The sequence below is a fragment of the Python bivittatus genome, unplaced genomic scaffold, assembly GCF_059951505.1.
Source record: "Python bivittatus isolate LINGU-HERP-01145 unplaced genomic scaffold, Pbiv_v1 ctg000040_np1212, whole genome shotgun sequence".
NCBI classification, from domain to species: domain Eukaryota; kingdom Metazoa; phylum Chordata; class Lepidosauria; order Squamata; family Pythonidae; genus Python; species Python bivittatus.
The window spans coordinates 320,456-341,346 of record NW_028277032.1 but is presented as its reverse complement, the minus strand read 5'-3'; the positions used below and the strand labels follow the sequence as shown (position 1 = coordinate 341,346).

At 40.4% G+C, this 20,891-nt stretch overlaps 1 protein-coding gene across 1 annotated transcript in view; it reads right to left on the bottom strand.

The window, feature by feature from the left end:
* Positions 1 to 20,891, bottom strand: part of CSMD2 (CUB and Sushi multiple domains 2) — a 611,879-nt gene that overhangs the window by 396,957 nt on the left and 194,031 nt on the right. Inside the window, exon 4 of the mRNA XM_088153370.1 lies at positions 12,148 to 12,342. Coding sequence (XP_088009496.1) covers positions 12,148 to 12,342 — 195 coding nt within the window. The remainder of the gene's footprint in view (positions 1 to 12,147; positions 12,343 to 20,891) is intronic.

The following is a 20,891-nucleotide window of genomic DNA, read 5'->3' as shown; positions in this document are numbered from 1 at the left end:
TAACTTTACAATGCACGCTACACAACGATGTTTCAGGCACATTAGTTAACAAGCACATGCACTTCACAATATGGTAAGTTGCCTCTGAGTTGAGTTCAGCTCCTGGTAACTTCATAGACTTGTCCGTGTAATTTTCTTGGAAATAACAGAGAATACATCTTCTGAGACGTTTGCTTGATTTCCTAATTTAGCTGATAGCCCTGGACTTCCCAATGGGTCCCTCTACAAAGATAAAGCAAGGTTCCTTTTGCTTTAACTGTTTAGATCAATCAAGGCAACCAAGTGTAGATTCACTCAACAGAAACCAGCCCTTTATTTTAGGTGGTTCTCAAATACTTGTCCAATCTGATGTACTCCAGTATGTTGAGAGTACAGCTCATATATTTCACTAATGTGCCTCAGAAACTCACTTTGAAGTCCACCAGCCTTATTTGATTATTTTTTTTTAAATCTTCTACTAATAAAAATAAGTAAATAGGAAACCTGAAGGCTACAAAGCAAAGTCATCAGCCTCTAGCATCATACTGATTTGCCTCTGGTCTCACAAAAATCCTACTGGGCTGATAGCAAACTTCGAGGATGGAGACAGGCTAGTTCACCTTCAAACAAACAGGAGCAGTGTAAATGCCCATTTGCTGGGCCCATTTGGCCCACAATCATGACGTATGCAAGGGAATCTCCCTTGCAACTTCTTTGCAGGCACAAAGCATCTTCTCAAAATGCCAAATGTCAGACCCAAAGGATAGGGTTACTAATGGTCATTGACTTGGTATTAGGTAATTTGCTCCCATTCTCTAAATTATACCCCCCCCCCCCAATTTAGTTCAATATTTGTAGAAACGTAATGCTGTGGTCTTTTTCAGCTCCTAATCCCACCTCTCAGCTCCTGGTCTTGTCTCCATCCATAGCTGAAGTCACTCAGGAGACATGCAATGAGGGACAGCCAGATCTGAACTCCCCCTCGGCCCCACTTGCCAGTTATTTTGCTTATTCGAGAAAGAAATTCCTTTGAGTCCTATGAAGGTTGATCCACACCCTGGATTAGACTTCAGTCTGGCCATGTGGGCCTCAGTGGGTCCTCCACTGAGTTGTAGGTGTAGGACAACCCCAAGTTGCTTGCTGGACGTTTCAGAAGTTGAACCAACCCTCTGCAGCACACTGTCTTCTTAGACATCAGAAGCACAATCTTCTTGCTTCCCTGAAGCTGCCAGGCTGAGCTGGGTTTCAAAGGCTGGAAAAGTTAACCTGATCAGCTGAATCCACAATCAGACAAAAAAGATCCTTTGAACGACTGTAAGTCTCTAGCTCCAGGAGAATTGTAGTTTCAGCAAGGCAGCGAGCATGCTGAGTAAACCCAGCCAAAGAGCACGGACAAAACAATTCCAGGTAGGGACCCCCCTCTTCCTTTCCCTCCAACCGTTCAAGGATCCATCGAACACAGACTTGCCAGAATGAGAACTCTGTGCACCAGTTGCAAAGGGAAAGGTGATGCTTGCCTTCTACCCCTTTTGCTTTCTTCAGTCTAGAAACATACTTGTTATTTTATTCTCCATTCCCAAATGAAGTGAGGCCTATGAAAAAGATGTTTCCCCTTTAGCATTTGTGTGTGTCTGCCTTTGTGTGTGTGTGAATGCTACATCCTTGTACCTTTCTCTCCTCCTTTGTTGGGACAGAAAACCTCCAAAATTCTGGCTTTCTGCCACAAGAGTGTCTGTGGTGATTCTGCACGGCATCCTACGCTGCTTTTCTCCCATGCTGCTCCCATCTCCTTCTTAAGCCAACTTCAGACATTCTAGTCCAGATTGCAGGAAGTTGGCCATGGGGCTGAGCTGGTGCTCCGTCTGGACTATGGCTCCGTGAGACCGGAGTGGTCATGCCCGTGCTGGCTCTGGTGTGGACTGGCCCACTAGGCCTCTCCTTTCCTTTTGGAGACTGTCCCCTGCTCACTAGTCTGGGGGCCTCTCCGTTGTTTTCCAAGACATTCCTCCCCCATTTTCACATGTTTCTTTTGACAACAACACAGACCAGCCCCCCCCCCCCCAATTCATGGCAGCAGTTGCAGCTCTGATGCTACAATAACCCAAACAATGTTCTTCCAGTGCCATGTTTCCTCTGAAGGTCCATGGAAACTTTGCCTCAAGGAAGAATGGATAGTTCAGCTTCACAGAAATAAAGTCGCAACATTCCCACATTTAACAAATAAAAGGAAGGGAAGGGAAGCTTTGCAATCCTGTGGGCAGGGCGTGAGAAAGCAGGGGGGATGTTCACCCAGCTGGGATGAAAAGGGAAGGGTGATCATTGGGAGATGAAGGGCACATGAGCTTCTAGAGCTGAAGATAGTTCATTGACTTAACAGGCCATTGATGGATCGATTGCATGTGCGCGCACACACACACACACACCCCAAAACAAAATAACCACCACCAACCAGCAGAGAACACAGCAGCCTGGCAGCCCAGAATGAAATTGCTGTTGAGGGCATCAACCAGCTGCTGGAGAGCAAGGGGCATGCCTGGCCCTGCAGTAGAGCTGAGCTGCTTCCAGAACAGGACAAAGGACTGGGACCATCCGCTCTGAAAGCTTAAGAGGATTCAGGTTGGAAAACAATCATTCTGAATGAAAGCTGGAAAACATGGACCTGGGGTGCCTCTACAATGAGCTGGGGAGGGAGATGTCATCCGTTTCTGCCCTCAGGAAGTAGGGAGTGATCTTTACCAGTGGTGGGACAAGCAGAAATGCTGATCTCCCCTATGTTTCTCTTTCTGCCTTCTGCAGAAAGTGTAGAAACTGCATGGAGCTGCTGTTGCTTTCCTGGATTCTGAATGGTTTTGTCTATCCTCCCTATAAGCTGAAACTTAAGATGCCGAGCGCTTAGTGATTTTAGAAGATCACTTTCTTCTAAAAATGGAGCTAGTGCCAAAGAATTGGAGACCAATTGTCCCTCAAACCCCAAAGTTGATCCATAATCCTTTCCCAAAATACTCAGGATCTGCCACATCTGGAAGGCAACTATGTTAATTGAAGTTTATGGCTTGGTGGCAACCAAAGCGCATTGCTCCATTTTGTTTACTGATTTGCAAATACAGAAGTCTTTCTTCAGCAGCTTTGCCCAGGAATGCAGAGATTAAAAGAGAACATCTAATTGAGTCAACATTTGTCACCCAACATTCAGGTGACTTAGTGCCTTCCAAGTCATGATGACAAACATAGCCAATAGTTATTTTGGCTGAAGCTATGAATGCAAAAGCTCCCATCCAAAGGAGCCCCTCTATAGATCAGCTATTATATATTGCGATCAAACAGAAGGATGTTATCTTTAAAATATGTTGAGTCTGAATGTGTTATGAGCAGTATGTAGAACTATTGCCTTCAACTCCAGAAGGAAAGACGCTCCCTGCTTAACTCTGATTTTCTCAGAATATCTATTACTTAATTGCAGTAAGACAATGAGCAAAGCTGTCAGCCCTGTGAGATAGATGTCTGAAATTCTTGTGTTGCCAGCTAATTTAGAACTTGCAGGATGGATACCAAAGTAGGAGGACATTAAAGGAGGCACCAGGACCAAATCAAACAGCATCCTGTTTACTTAAATTGTCCCCACTAATCACCACACACCTTCCCTCCTGGCCACCGAGAACCCGAATGGCAGGAATAGCCTCCAGAACCCGACTCGCCAAGGGGTTGCTTTCGTTGGGTGAGTCTTACAGCCCTGCAACCTCTCCTTCTCCCTCCGCCCCCAGAGTTGCTCAGTTTAGGCATCAGCAAAGGAAGGTTACAGATGAATGAGGATTAAGTGTCTAGCAGGCATTGGCCACCTGCTATGACAAAAGAAGGAAATGATTATCTAATTGAGGTTAGAGCAAAGCGTTCCTTATCTCACAATTTGCTAAGAGTAAATAGGAAGAGCTAGCTTGTCTGAGCAGCCTGTCTTCCAGGTATTAATTAAAAAAGGCAGGTCAGTCACAGGACAATAGGCCAGGAAACAGACTCCACATGAAACTCTACCTGATACAGGCTACACACAGTAACAGAATCTTGAAAGCTTTATAACATTTTTCCTTCCCTCTCTCTTATACTAAAGAGAGTCAAGGTGGGGTCACTGTTTATTTCTAACCATTTCTTCTTTTTCTGGGCCTAATTCATGTTTTGCTAACTGCTGCATTCCTTCTCCAAGGTCATCTCTGTGGTTTGCAACCAAGGTAAACATATTGCAAAAACACGGGCAGAACTGTATCCTGGGCTATGACAGCTGGTAGCTGAAAATGATTCTAATTACAATCCGGTGAGATTCTTGAAGCAAGTCAAATTATCAAATAATTATCAAATAACCTAGAAAAGATTTCCCTGATCTCAGTCATTCCAGGTGTTTTGGGCGTCATTGGTAGCATTTCCCAGGAAATTCAGGAAGTGGGGACTGGAATCCACAAGGGGCAGATTTACTGGGCCCCGCACTACTTTCTGTTGGTGTTCTTATGAATTCTCCTTAAAACCATAATAACAGTATTATTTACAAAGCAATTATAACCACCTAGGGGGAAAAAATTGGATAATGCCTTTATATTAAGTAAAGGAAGACTACCTACATTCCAGCTTGAGTCTGGTGATATCACAGATACGTTTGTGTCATTTTCTTGGGAACAGTACAGAAGTGGTTCATCATTGCTTGTTTCTGGGATTTTTTGTTTTTGTTTTTACCTGGTCCTAGGAATACCTGATGGTCTTCCAACCACACGCCAATCAGGTCTGATCCTGTGAACTTTCCAAGATCAGCCAAGGCTGCTTAAGTGCTGCCACCTGCTTTGACAATATTATTTTTAGAACCAACGAAATTGACCCAAGAGTATGTACAAGCTTTATTCCAGAACTCTCGGTCAAGACAGCGAGCTAGAAAAAAGGGAGGAAGTAAACCTGTGGCTGAATTTAGAGTGTTCACATCGTTTGAAGACGTCCTGAAGATTATTTGGAGATGCAAGTTGGTTTTCAAAAAGTACAGAGTGCTGCCTGGTGCAGGCAGAGCTACAAATCTAGAACATCGCAATGCCTGCCAAACACATGCATGTCTTATTTTCCTAGGAGCATTCCTAACTTACTAGGCTACATGGTTAACAAATCATGGTAATGAAACCATGGCTCATAATACCTACATACACTGGAAAAGTTAAAGGCATATCTTGCTTGCAGTGAATTTTGTACTGCTTCTGTGCCACTAAAGCAAATTGAACTGCTGTAAAAGTCACATATTTCTCTCCATTAGAGAAAAATGAAATTATGTTAACCAAGCCATTAGGACAGAATATAATATTCTGAGCACATGAACCTTCACAGCCCCCATATTCTCCAGAGGAAGTTTTATTCTGCTTCCGATGTCTCTAAAAATGTGCTCTGTTTAAGACTCGGGATAGAACCTCTTCCAGGATGCTAATGATGGAAGACGGTGCCCTGCAAGACATCTGTCCAGCCAGCCTCAGGCAACTTAGTTTACTTTTAACGTTTAAGTTAAAGGCAGGTATATGTTGCCTTTCCATGGTGACTGCATCCATACGGTTTTCTTGGCAGCATTACAGAAGTGTTTTATCACTTCCTTCCCCTGAGATATTTTTCTGGATTCTCAGGCCATCCTACAACCCTGGAATTACCAGACGGTCCCTCACCTAAGTATTAATCCAACCCTGTTTATCTTCTGAAATCAGCCAAGCTTGTTAATGTGCCACCACCTGCTGAAGAGGAAGGAAACATCACTCAGAAATCAACAACCGTTACACCTGCGTGAGGCAGATACCCTCTTCCAGTTTTGATGCCTCTTTCTCAGCCCCCTTGCCATGTGAGAGAGAGAGAGAGTTTCTCTCAAAAAGTTCCTAGAGATAGCAAGACCAGCTGCAATGATTTCCAAGGAATAGGGCTTGGTACCTTTAAGTCCTACCTGTCTTTTAGAGATCCTGAGTGTGGAACTGACACACCGAAAGTCTACATATCAGATTTCTGCTGCAGCAATGTTTCAATCGTGCTCTTCTTCAGAGCCTGGCAACAGCTTGTTTATATCTGTGTCCAGACCTACAATGTGCTGATTGTGATCTTACTGTCCTGAAATTCAGCATGGGCTCTCACTGTGGTTCTACAAAACTCTCTACTTTCAATACACACTAATGTGCCTTAATTAGTTTTATTATGTGTGTGGTTTTTTTCCAGGAAGGACAGTTATTAAAGGTCTTCTTTTATGTATTTTTAGTACTTGTTTCTGAAAACTTGACCCACTTTATTCATTCTGAACAGAATGTATTCAAAGCCAAATTATTTTTATTCAGAGTTTTTCCCCCTTTTCCTGCCTGTTTCATGAATATGTTTTTATTGTGTTATTAATTGCTGTTTTTACTGTAAACTGCTTTGAGATGCTTTCAGTTATGGAGCTATATATAAATATAGCAAATAAAGACATTCTCTGAGTTTGTCTTTCTCTGGAGGGATAACTGAAGTCATCATTTTTTTCCCCAAAGGGATGATCCAAAGCCAATGAAGTCACAAAAAGACCACCAAATTCCATCCTATAACCAATTGGCTGATGAGGACTCACCTCCTTCTGCCATTTTGTCTACCTCCACATGCTAGTTTTAGTTATAAAAATGCCAGCTAGATAAATAGTTGCAGCAATTATGTCTCTGGTTAGCATTTTTATAATGTGTCTGTCACTTTGTCTGAATGGACTTATGGGGATGTGGGGAATGGGAACCAGAGAGGTAGAAGGAAGTAGCTTTTGGATCCCTTCCAGTTCTACGATCATGATGTATTTCAAAGGGTGGTAATGGCATACCAGTTGTGATGGAATGGAATTATGAAGGCCAGGCTCAGGGAGATAGACATTTTCTTAGCTCGCCGGAGGAGTGTGGGTGCAACAAGAGGATGAGACTGGCACCATCCTGAGAAATTCACACTATTGTGGCTGGCTGACTTGGGAGCTGGGGTTTCAGTCTGGGAAGATTCTTGCTAGAGGTTGTAGCTAATAAACATAGCTGAACTGAATCTGCATTGTCTCTTGGAGTTCCTTGGGCTAGGCCTGACACCAGTACAGGTAATCCTTGTTTAGCGACTGACTTGTTTAGTGATCATTTGCAATTACGACAGTGATGAAAAAGTAACTTTATGATCCATCCTCACATTTACAACCTTCACAGGTCTGTAAAGCAAAGGAAAGTGAAGTAAGATCATAAGCACAATCACGGTTTCACTTAGCAATCGCTTCACTTAACAACTGAGTTGCCGGTCCCAATTGTGGTTGCTAAATAAGGACTACCTGTGCTTCTGAAAGTCAGCATCCCAACACTTTTGGTTTATAACAGGATTTGAACTTGGTTAGAAATGGACTACTCCTACCAAAGATCTCTGTCCCAGACATGGGGAGTCCACTTTGGTGTTTGGAGATGTCCTTCCTGGCTTCTCCCACAGTTAGCTTGTTCCTCAGTTTTATGATGTACTTGCTAAAGAAGCCATTATGAAAAGAATTTGGGGTGGTGGATCAAATCGTTTGAATGCCATTTCCATATAATTCTTTCTGCAGGTAACAGAAGTTTGGCACAGCTACTTTTCTTCTAGACCACATGAAAAAAGAAGGGGGGAGCAACCCTTACAGCCCTTCAAGATGAGAATCTCACTTGCCTTCCCCTGATTTCCAAGCTTCCACCATAGAGCTGAACAAAGCTAAGTGGAACAGGCAAACGATCTGAAGGAACGTGATCACGGTGAGAAACGATCAGCTGCCTTAACAGAGCCACAAATTCAGAAGTGGCTGCTCAGTGACGTGATCCTAATTTCCAGAATAGAACAAGAATTCTCTGGGCAACTCTCCCTCTAATGGGCTGCAGGTGGCAGTCAATAATTGATGCTCCCACTATTGCCGACAGTGACTGTTTCTAAGCGCCGAACAAAATGCCAATGCTTTATAACACGGGGCGAGAGAAAACAAAGGGTAGTTATCAGGCCCTTCCTTGAGCTTTGCAAATGGCCTATTTACAGGAAGAGAGAAAAAAGCTGAGGCTGCTGTCCAGTGAGAATGGCAAATGAGGCTTCCCCAGCTCCATGCTCTTCAAGGGTGAGGGACTACGGCTCCCATTGCCCCTATGAAACATTTGTCCAATGTATCATGAGACAACTAGAGGAGAAAGCCTGCTTTAATAGACTTTTTGTCAGCAACCATCCTCAGGACAATTCATTTAAACAAAATATATGGTGGATATGGGAGGAGCCTTCTGTGACACAAAGCCATAAGGATCAAGGATACTTGATAAAAGATAACGTAATTGATCCAGGAAGCGTTCACATATCACCTGATGTTCCTGTCTTATTCGTGATAATGAATACATTACTGAGGACACATCAGAAGGATTTCAAGGGAAACGTTAAGACTTCTGTAAAAATACGATCAAGTCTTAATGATCACCAAGAAACAGATCCATAACAACTAAGGAGAATTAAAAGGGAATCATCTGTTTTCTGTATGCTAAAAGTGCCCGTAACTTACCAAAACAACTTCAGGAGGGCACCCCATGGCTGGGAAGCCATCTAGCAATTAAACTCTTGCCAGGTTTAATCCCAAATTTATTTATTTCACCATTTGTTAAATTTGCATCCTGCCTTTTCCTCAAGAGTTCAAGAAACATTTGATGGTGATCTCCCTTTATTTTATCCCAACATGAACTCCATAAGGTTGGTTGAGCTGACAAAGAGAGTGACTGGCCTAGAGTCACCCAAGGTCTTTCCATCATGGAGGGTCTTTCCCAGTCCAAAACCGACATCTTACTGCTGCACCACACATGAACATGGCTTGGTTGCTAACTGGCAACTAGTGCAGTTGATTCAACCAAGGTGTAACATCCATTATCCTGGTCATTGCATTTTGCATATGCTTTTGGACCAAGCATGAAGTTTGCTGCACATACCCTCCTCCCTATGAATTAAAATGCTATTTTTTAAAAGGACCATATGCAATCAGATTGAGCTTTAAACAATTTTTTAAACATTTATGTACTTGTTAGATTTACATCTTCCCTTTCCTTCAGAGCTTGAAGAGGTATGCAGAGCACTTTGTCCTCCCATTTTTCCCCAACGTAGTAACCCTGTTGATTGGGCTATAATGCTGAGAGACCAAAAGTCTAGCGCTTGGGAATCAGCTGTATTCCTGGCAATATATTATGATCAATTTATTTTTAAGATACTATACTTTGATACTATACTGTAGATTGGGTTTACCCATCACACTACAGCATGCCAGCTGAGTTCAGCCAGTGTATTAAGCCAAGTTGAGTATGAGTGGGTGGCCACAGAAGTGGCAACAGTATACAACATAAAAATCTCATGGCTGGGATTCACATCATAGTAAAGAAAGCCAGATTCTGAATTAGCATGATAAATCCAACCTTTGTATTACTAGTGTCTTAACTGTTTTAGTGAAAACAGGTCATCAAGGGCAAGGAAGATGAGTTTTGTTAAGATTCTTGGAAGAAAGTTATTACCTTGTAGGTGCAAATCTTTCTTACATTTTACAATTTTTACTGATTTTCTTTTCAAGGGGACTAACTTTTACTACTTTCTTGTTTTTTCTTTTTGCATTGACTCAGCCCTAGGAAGGAGGCAATGGCTAACTACTTTTGAAAATATTGCCAAGAAAAATGCAGGGACTTCTCCAGGCAGTCACCAGGAGTCAACACTGACTCAAAGATACACATAATCTAAACAAGCTAAGTCAAATGTGATCTGATTATTTGTAGCTTAAAAGTGAGAAACTTGGTATATAATCCAATATGTTTATTATTTCATTTATATGCCATTGTTCTACTCAAACAAGTACAGGTGGTCCTCACTTAATGACCACAATAGTCATTGTTAAATGGGGTGGTTCTTAAGCAAGTCACACCCAATTTTACAACTTTTTTTGCAGTGGTCATTAAGTGAATCACCGCAGCTGTTAAATGAATCATGCATTCATTAAGTGAATCACACGGTTCCCCAGTGATTTTGCTTGCTGGAAGCTGGCTGGGAAGGTTGCCAAGGGTGATCATGTGACCCTGGGATGCTGCAACCATCATAAGTGCAAGCTGGGTTCCAAATGTCCGGATCATGATCGTGACCGCAGGGGTGCTGTGACGGTTGTAAGTGCAAGAACCGGTTGTAAGTCCCTTTGTTCAGCACTGTTGCAATTTTGAATGGTCACTAAACAAATGTTGGTAAGTGAGGACTACCTGTACCTGGGCTTGAAGCTTAAAAAGTCATAATCCAGAAAACTAAACATATATTGAAATATTTAAAAATTAAAATCTAAAATATGGTACCTTTAAAGATGTTCTAAATGTTTTAACATTAAAAACAAAAGGCAACGGAGATCAAGGACAAATTTGCCCAACTAAATATATTCTGGTCCCAATGATTTGAGAGAGCGGATTCTGTTCATTGTTTCCAGGCCACTGAGAATATTAACAAAAACTAGCAAGCTAGTTTGGTTTAGTCTTAAATGCAGCACTGGTCTTTACAAATGCAACTAGTCCTGTACAAAACATAAATGAATATGATTTAATGCTAGGTATCGAGATAAAGGGATTACTTTCTACAGCCAAGTTACATCAAAAAAAGTTCTTCAGTGGATTCACCAACTCAGCAGGAAGTCAAGATGGATGATGAAAGAGATGAAAAATGGAGAGGCGGAAGGGTCCTTCACTGGCACAACTCCAGTAGTGCTAGAGCCACTTCTCAAACTCCCAGCACCATAACAGAAGCAACAGATAAGTGCAGGAATAAAATCCAGTCCATCAGGCTAGAAACTGGGAGACCATGAGTTCTGGTCCTGCCTGAGGCACAAAGCCAGCTGGGTGACCTTGGGCCACCCCTCTCTCTCAGCCCTAGGAAGAAGGTGGCAATGGCAAAACACTTCTAAAAATGTTGCCAAGAAAATTGGAGGGACTTGTTCATGTAGTCACCAGGAGTCAAAGCTTAGTTGAATGCAGTGAGAATCAGTTTGGTGTGGTGATGATGGTGCTGGACTAGAAGCCAGGAGACTGTGAGTTCTTCTCCTGCTTAGGCACAAAGTCAGCTGGGTGACCTTGCACCGGTCCCTCTCTCTCAGCCTTAGGAGGCAAGGGCAAATCACTTCTGGAAATCTTGTCCAGAAATCTTCAGGCAGTCACCAGGAATCAACACTGACTTGAAGGCACACACACACACACACACACGCACACAAATGCAACCTAACTCTTGCTACTTGTTGAGGAAAGTACCAAGAATTATCCATCAGTTAGCAAACCATCTTGGCTCAATTTAAATGCAAGATCAATGCTCCATCCCAGGATTGCTAATTGATTACATGCTCAAAGGCTCAATAAAAGAATTAACACAAGATACTGTGCTAAAGGTCACTGGGGATATATGAGGGAGGGAAGAGATGAATGAGCAGGAAGGACTGATATTATGACAAAATAAAGCAAAAACTTCTGTATGTGAACTTACCGGTTAATCCCATGTGGAATGGTTAGAATGACAGGGAATCAAGTGGCTTTTCTATATATGCGTAACCAAAATAGAACAGACTGGAAAAAACTGTATTCAGGCCTACTTATATTATACTAGGATAGATTATATATATGCCACAATTCTGTGGGGGTACAGGGGAAAAATTTTAAAAAGATAGATAGATAGATAGATAGATAGATAGATAGATAGATAGATAGATAGATAGATAGATAGATAGATAGATTCAGCTTCCTAATAACCTTGATTTTAAAAAAAAAGTTCCCTGGCTCTTATGGTTGCCAATATATATTTAAAAGTACATGTCTGCTGAAATTACAAAAGTGAATAGGATAGATGAATAGTGTCTCCAGAGGGTCGAAGCACAACCTGACTCTATGTGCATATTAGCATAAAGTGGATGAATTATGCTTAATAAAATATGCAAGTCTGCTCTGTTGTATAATGTATGCAGATACATAATTCAGCTTTTCTTTTGCACAGAATTTAGACTATCTGTTACAGAACTCCCCTCTGTCCAAACTCCTACAATAGGATTTGTCTCCTATCTAGATAACTCTTGCTAAGTCATTTAGAGTGCTGGCCAGCATCTATGGTACGTATTAAGAAAACCCAAAATAAAAGACAAGGAAGAACACCTACCACGACAGAAGGGCAGAGGGAAATCCCAGGATGCAGTATTTTCCAGACTCTCATGGCAAGTGAGCAATGCGTGCCCCTCCAAAAAGAAACCCGGGTTGCAGCTGTAACGCACTTTGTCTCCCACGCTGAACGTTGTTCCTTGCTGGATTCCATTCTGGAGTCTTCCTGGATTTCCACATGTGTGGCTTGGTAGAACTACAGGGACATGGGTGGGGTGGGGTGGGAGGACATAAGAACTGATTAGTCAAGAATACCACATTATCTGATAATCAACAAAGGGTGGGATACAATTCTAAGGAATGGGTAGAAAATGAATACATTGTTTTTCCTTTGTGTGAAGTGAGTGGTTATCTCAACACGTGGCTTGGTCTCATCCCAAGGAGAATCCATTTCTCATGCATGCTGAAATGGATCTTACACCACTCTGTAAGCATGTGAAAACAGGTGAGGTTCATTATCTTGTTCGGTAACAAGTGAATAACGCAGGAAACCACATCATTATGGCTTGACTTGGATGGCCAAAGTCCCCTTCCAGGTCTGTTAAGCAAAGAGAAGGTGGGGAACTGGTAACAGAACTACAGCTCATTGATCTGCTCCTAGAAGTCAGAGGATCCAGCCAACCCAAGCCCAGCCAGTCCTGAGAAACATCCACTTGAGCTCCCTGAACTTTGGCCATAGCATTAATGAAGTGGCCAGTCTTTCCTATGGTCCCAGCCTGGGCAACAGAACAAAGGATCTGAGCCAGAGACCCACCAGCTCTCTTGCCTTCCCTTCTTTCTCCTATGCTATTGGGAGACAGTGTGGTTGACTCAGGGTTGAACAGGACCATTTACGGAGTCCAACCTCCTGTTCAGTGTAGGTATTCAATTTAAAGCATCCCTAACAGAGGGATGTCCAGCTCTGCATGAACATATCCAGTGAAGGGGAACCTACTATTTCACTGGATAGTGAGTTCCACCATTCAGTATCAGTTTTTCTAACATTCAGTTGGAATCTTCCTTCAAGGAACTGAAGACCATTATTCTGTGTCCTGCTTTCTGGAGTCATATAAAAGAAGGTCAGGACTTGGCTCCTTTCAGGTGCCTGAAAAGTGCTATTGCCCCCAGGCTTTCTCTATTTAAAGCTGTCTCTCCTCCTAAGGCTTAGTTTTCAGTCATTATCCTTCTCTGCACCTGTTCCAGTTTCTCAGAACCTGCCTTTAAATGCAGTCCCCAATATTGGGCATATTAGTTGAGGTGGACTCTGACCAAGGCAAAATAAAACAGAACTATTATTTCTTGTGATTTGGAAGCTATTTCTATTGAATTTGCCTTCTGAATTGCATTTACCTTTTTTTGGCAACTGTGTCACATTGCTGACTCACATTCAGCTTGTGATCAACTACAATTCCAAGATCCTTTTCATAAATTCCAAACCAGACCAGCCCCAACCTGCACATTTTTCATTTTTCACCTGCATTTGCCTCAATTACCTTTCCACAACAATAATTACTATTATTAACCCACTCAGTTCTATCCTACTGAGGTAATTCCAAATCTTATTTATTTATTTATTTATTTATTTATTTACTTATTTATTTACTTATTTATTTACTTATTTACTTATTTTCTGACAGAGTATTAGTGTCTCATTTGATTTAGGGTCATCTGCAAATTTGATAAGATCCCTTTATGTCTTCATTCTTGGCTGAAACATTCCTTTCCTGAATTGCATGAATAGTTTTATTCACACTTCAACACACTCCTGGAAATCTTTTTGATTAAAGATGATCAAGAAATATTTTAAACCAATGAATGTTCCATTTACGCAATTCCTTTCATATGAGAGATCATAATGAGCCACGATTTCCAAGGTGGGAAGGAAAAAGTTGGTAAAATCAGAACAAAGGGCCTGACAGCAGTCGAGCCCAAGCCCATAACAATGTATAGGAAGCAACTGGTTCTCCTGCTGAGAAACAAATGGCTCTCAATCAGTTATGATGTAAGAGTTGGAGAAAGAGATATAGGGTTTAAAGTTGGGTAGTGCTACATAGAGAACTGGAATCCTAGAGTTTGCAGTGGCCAGGTTGCTTCATTATTAAGGCCTTTTCTACTATCTGTAGTAAAAGTATCTTATGGTGATTAAGTCCCTGAATCATTAGCTGTAGGCCTCTTAGGTCAAAGGTGGGACTGAATGGAGCCTTATACCACCCTGTAAATTAGGGTTTCTCAATCTTGGCAACTTTGAGATGTCTGGACTTCAACTCCCAGAATTCCCCAGCCAGCAGGGCTGGCTGGGGAATTCTGGAAGTTGAAGTCCACACGTCTTAACATTGCCAGGGTTGAGAAACACTGATGTAAATCTATGGAATACGGTCCTAGGGGCCACATGATTAGGATCGGGGAAAACATGGCTAAAGCTAACTGCCTAAAAAAGCCATCAGTCTTAAGGAAATGTTTATTTCTTCTTTGGAATTCCACAGTTATTTCTACATGTCATATTTCCTGCTTATTTCTTGATTCAATTGTTACATTTTGGGGATGGGCCACATCTAGAATGCAACAAACCAATTCCTGTTCTGGATGTTTTACTTTCAAAAAGCTGTTCGATCAGAGGCAGCATATTCTGGGCGTTCCTAATTTAGCCAAGTGCAATGAATTGTTACCCAACAAAATGGGTGGAGGAGGCGTTGTAGAGGCCACTAGCCATATTTGCACCAATGTGCTCCTTGCCATAGCTACCATTTGCAAATCCAGCGATGGCTGAAAATTAAGAAGCACTCCCAGATGGCCAAAATGAGGGACGGGAGTGGGGGGAACCCTGCTAGATATAGGTGTTTGTAATTCATCAGAGATCAGGTTCACAGAAGGAAGGGAGTGGAGAAGACGATAGCGGGAACCATGGCATTTGCTCAAAGGTGCCAGGTGCAGACGCCAATATGTGTGACTAATTATATCCATGCTCAACATCTCTTAATAGCTTAATTATTTAAATTTATTCAGTGACAATGCCACAAATTTGTCACAAAACTACAGGGGCTTCCATCATTTGGAAGCAAATGATCACCACCTTGGTCACCAGGTATGCTGCAGTTTCAGATCACAAGCAGACTGAAGATTGTCAGGAAATAAACACTGTGCCATTTTTAAAGCTTTGGCAACAGAAATTGAACCTACTTCCAGATTTGGAGTCCTGAATTGGAGTGAATGACTTCACTGTAAGTAAAGAGTCCCTTTTGTTTTTCAAGGGTCTAACCCTCACTCTTTTTTACTTAATGAATCTTAAGATAAAACCCAAGTTGATGTTGCCTGCTTTTTTACATGTCCTACTCTAGAAACGAAGTTTTTGCTTGCAAATTCTGACAAGTTTGCTTGTCTTACCTAATGAAAACAAAGTCTGGGGTACTGTCAGCTGACTACCAGCAAGGGAAATCCAAAAGAAGTAGACTAAAAACTAGACTAAAAGTATGAACAGACTTCAGCTCAGGAACTACATCTGATGCAGGAAACATAAGCTGGGCCTGAAGCCCAGAAGAAGATGATTTAGCTATAATGAATGAGCCATGTATTTTTTTTTTTCCCTAGCAAGCCCAGCTAATCCTGAAATATTCACCCAGAAAAACATCAAAGAAGAGGTGCATTTAGGTATTGGAAAATACTGGTTTGTTATTTGTCTGGACAGCATCTGAAAAACTCCACTAAACTTCATCCACTAAAGGAAGTTTTGGCAAGCGTTAAAAAGGTTCTAATGGACACTCTCAAAGAGATGAGAAAAGATACATTCAAAATGTTCTGAATTTGAACCAGTTTGAATTCAAAGCATTCCATCTTGAGTCTGAAACAGGTGTTTCAAGTGTGAAATGGCTAAATGAGTAGATGGAATGCTTTAATTATTTTGGAACTGCTTTGAGCACAAAGCAGAATATTTCATCCTCAAAATAACTTCAAACACGGAATTATTTCAGTTCAAAATGACTCAAATTTGAAATTTTGGACACCACTGGAGAACACCAAATTGGATCCAGCTGAGAATAGAATATCAGCTGAGAGATTGCAGATATGTCAATAACTGATTTTCATAAAGCTCTTATATTTTTTAAGACAAAATAATCTTCCCTGAATCTCATTTTCACTGAGGGAGTTTTGAGAGGGAAGAACAGCATACGGCAAATTCAACTTTTGAGTTGAAAAATATTCTACTCACCCCCATGACACTCTCTATGTGGTGTTAGCTAATTTGAAATCAGCATTCAACTCTACCTATGGATAGGGTTTGGTGAAAATTACTCCAAAGACTTGAGACTGTTCCTCTTAATTACTATAAATTAATGAATTGATTACCATATTGTCCTGTCTACTTGATTAATTTCTTCCAGGATGGTCTGTAATTCTATTAGCTTCCTGGCCATTTTACCCCTGTTGTTTTTATCTGATTGGATTGCAATGCATTTGATATTTTTTCATTGTAAATGAATGTAAATTAATAAACGCTTAATTAAGATGCTGCATGAAAACTTCGTTCAAGTTAGATTCAGCAGGTACAGCCTATCTCTGTCAAAATGTCAATACACAAAGGGATAAAACAGGGCTGTATTTTGGAACCCTTCTTTCTTCAAATTGTACTTGACTTCTTTTATTCTAACTCTGATCAGAGGGGAATTTCACACTCCTGCCCCTGGAATAATAGACCGATAAATGATGCAGCTATCGTTTTTGCTAAGCAGATTGGGCTCAGGAGAAGTCCTTGAACCTCAGCAACCTATTGTGATGAGGAAAAGCTAACCATTAGCTACCACAAGACCAAACTGATGGATCTGTTCAAAGATGGTCCAGTGTTGCAAGCATCTCTGGCAAATAAATGGAAGCTTTAAAAAGCAAGTCAGATCCTCCAGATCATAGACGAAGAAATTAAGTCAGCCACTGAAAGAGCTGGCAGAAGTGCAAGGACTACATTGGATTTCTTCTGTTCACAAAGAGAATATTATCTCCCAGAGGCCATTAAGATGTCCAAAGCCAAAACACTTCCCAAGTGACATATAGTTCCTTGGTGTGCACCTGCAATAAGTTACATCCAATGGAAACCACCTAATCTAATTTTTTTAAGAGCCCTATTATTGCACTTCTAACATATCATATTGCTTTATTTGATAAACTGGGAAATTCATCAGTAAAGTGGTCCTCAGATGTATCTTTTCTGAAAGATAAAGACTGTATTAATCAGATAGACTAGGTAATGGATAAGAGTTTTTCAAATTGTTAAATAAGACTTGGTTATATTATGTATTGTCTTGTTATGGGACACTGCCAAAGCATTAATTCCAGATTGTATTTTCACTTAAGTTTCTCATGAAAAGCAGCAGCAAATGGCTAAAGTTGCATTCTTAGACAGAAAGTTTAAAAATTATTAACCCTTTATGTATCCAAACCTTCTGACTAATGTAGCTCTAAAGTTTCTGGCTTTCAGATTCAAGCAAATTAAATATCATATTATATCTCTAATAGGGATATCTATTTTGTTCCAATTCTTTATCATTATGAGATCATTTCCAACAAAAGTGAGATTGCTACAGTTATTGAAAGACAAAGTTACTAATCTGACTTCATCTCTTGTGTCTAAGAAATTGTCACTAAAATTAAATCTGTGAAATTGATGAAAATTCCTGGCTCTATTGATTTTCCAGTGGATTGATTTAAAAAAGGATATTGGCTTTTTAATCTTCTGTTTTTCTGGAGACACAGTAAATGAGTTTCAACTTTTAATGGAGCGAAGATCATCGTTATACCTAACCTGGCAATCCTACTTTGTGTTCTAATTACAGATTTATTAATATCATAAATATAAATGTTAAGGTATTAACTGCTACTCTGACCCATATATTACAGCTTGCTCTTCCAAGTATTATACACTCAACCAAACTGTATTTTACAGGTCAAGCTTCTGCAGTATCAGTTTTTAAGCTGATATTCTTGCTCTGACTCAGAATAGACAGGGCACAGCTACAATTACTTGAGATGCTGAGAAAGTTTTTTATATAATTTCTTTGAAGCTTTTAAACTGATTTTGGATTTCCCTGACACTTTATATTTTGGACTGATACAGTTTACTTAATCCTAAACCATGGAGGATTATTAATGGTGTAATCTCTCCTTGGTTAAAGAGTTCCCAGGAAGCATCTGTTTGCGCAGGAGTCAATTTCAACCTTATAGCCAATTCCATAAGACAGATATGAAAATATTTGGTTACAGATATAATGCTGACCCTTTTACTCATAAAAATCTTACGTTATGGGATAAACCCATTTTAAAAGGAGCAGATAAATCTTTTTTGGATAAACTGGGCCTTTTATAATATTATTACCTTGGATCAACTCGGTTGCCATTTTTAAGACTTTTGCAAAATTGGCAGAACTATTTTTGGCAGTTTATTCCATGTAACCATGTGTTATTCATTCATTTGGCCCGGATACTGTCTCTGCTTTGGGAGTGCCACAGTGTTGAATGTTACAGAAGAATTAACCGTGGCTTTTAAGCCGGTAGCTCTCTTGTATACTAAGTTGTAGTTGATTAAATGGATATTAGTTATATATTCAAACTCTGAAAGGATGTACTTCAATATATTTTTTTTCCTAGCAAAGCAGTGGAGTTTTTTTTAAATGATGTGGACTTGATCTCCTGTTATTTTAAAAGAAGGTAAGTACCACAAACATTTTGCTTTGTATACGCTGGAAACCTTAGAGATTGCTTATTTAAAGAGGGTTAGTTATAACTAGATGCCTGGCTGCTGAAGGTGTGACATTTGCTCATCCAGTTTGGAGTTATTATTGACCCACTTTGTTAAGATGGTTCTACATTGGTTACTAAGTTTTGAAGACAAATATGCTATTATTGGCTATATCCCTCATATTTGGAATATATGAAACAACAAACTGTGAAAGGACAGATCTGCTTTCGATTTGCAGCTATGGATTGCCGATATGTATTATTTGTCAACATCTGGAATTAGGGTTTTGTTTCATTTTTGGAGCTGCTTTGTTTCTAGCATAGTTTCTCAGGTCTTCTTCCCCCTTTTTCTTGTACTTTTGCATTATTACCATGCCTTTTATCTTTGAGGTGATATTGATAATCCTCTTAACATAGGATTAATCATATACTTTTTCTTCTATTAATTAACTTGATGCATTTTTTTAAAAAAAATAAACAATTTGCTAGGTTCAAACACTCCATTATATCAAAATCAAACAAAATCCACAATGACTTGGATCAGTGATGTTAAAGTAGTCTAGCTCAACTGCAGGATTTGCTTTTATTTCCTTTTCTGGGAAAAAAAGCAAGTTCTGCTGGATCGACACAGACAAATTCCCAAATTCACTACCACAAAAACCATGATGGAATTCTTTTTAATCTCTCATGGTAATTTTCTCTTTGACTACATTCACATGGCATAGTTAATTGAAGACCTAATTGCTACATTTCTTGGTTGGGTTTTATTTTATCTTCTTTTGGCGACTTAGTATGTGTTTGAACTCAGCTCATTTTAGTGATTCAGTGTACCATGTGAATTAAGAATATTATTTAATTCAGTGTGCAAATTAAGGATGTGGAACAAACCCAGCCAGTGCAACCCATTAGTTCTAGTTTAGAATAGAGCCTACCCATCTACCACAATCGGATCAGGAAACCTATGTTTAATTGCTGGGGAACTGATCTCACCTAGATCATACTATCCAGATCTAGAACAGACCTCATGCTGATCCTTCCAATATAACTTCTGCCAATGCAGAAGGAGCTACTGAATCCACAGACCAGGACAGTCATATTGTCCGAAGAGGGAAGTACACAGAATGCTAGTCAATGGTTGGCTTATGTAGCACTGGCAGTCCAGGCTAAAACTGAGTTAATAATTTGTGGTTTCATCAGGTTGTGGAAACTCAACCATAGCTTCTCATATTGTATGAATGAGGCTATCATGCTAAGTCAACATATGGTTTATTTATTGGGGAATTGAATGTTCTGTTAATGTAGCAATTATATTTTGAAAAATTGGATTTTAGGGTTTAGCATCTTGTGTGAACTCATCCTTAAGAGTAGGCAGATATAGGTTCAACCAAAACACTCACTAGTGCCTTTCAGCTACAGGTTCCACATACTACATTATGCTATAGCTTAACTATAGTTTGTTGAATAACTCATAAGTTTCAGAGTTCACATCACCATAAATCCTAATCCAAAACCAAACCAATTATATTATGGCTTAGCCTAATAAATGAACTCAGATAGCATCCCATAGTGTAAACGTCTTCACAAGTTGTTGTAGTGACCCCAAGTTCAACGTACTGGATCCAAGGATGAAGACAGTCTTAGGTAATAACAAAAGCAAATGTATGTTATTAGACATGGCATTAAATGTCCCACATAAGAACACTTTAATATTACTCTCAAACAGATATGTTTGGAAACGGCCTTGGGTGATGTATAGCTCAGTGGCACATCTTCTTCAGGCTCCCTTTGCTTCTTCATGCCTGAGAAAGGCCCACCAAACCTCCCAGGGCAGAAGAAGGGACAACAACAAAGTTGTTGGGAACACCAGCAAGTGACTGGGAGTACTTAGAGCAGTGTTTCTCAACCTTGGCAGCTTTAAGATGCGTGGGCTTCAATTCCCAGAATTCCCCAGCCATCATGAGTTGAGAAAACCGGCCTGGCTGGCATGCAAAACAATGTGTTGCTTGCATGAACTGATTCAGAGGATGTGGGAAAGGCTAAGCCCTT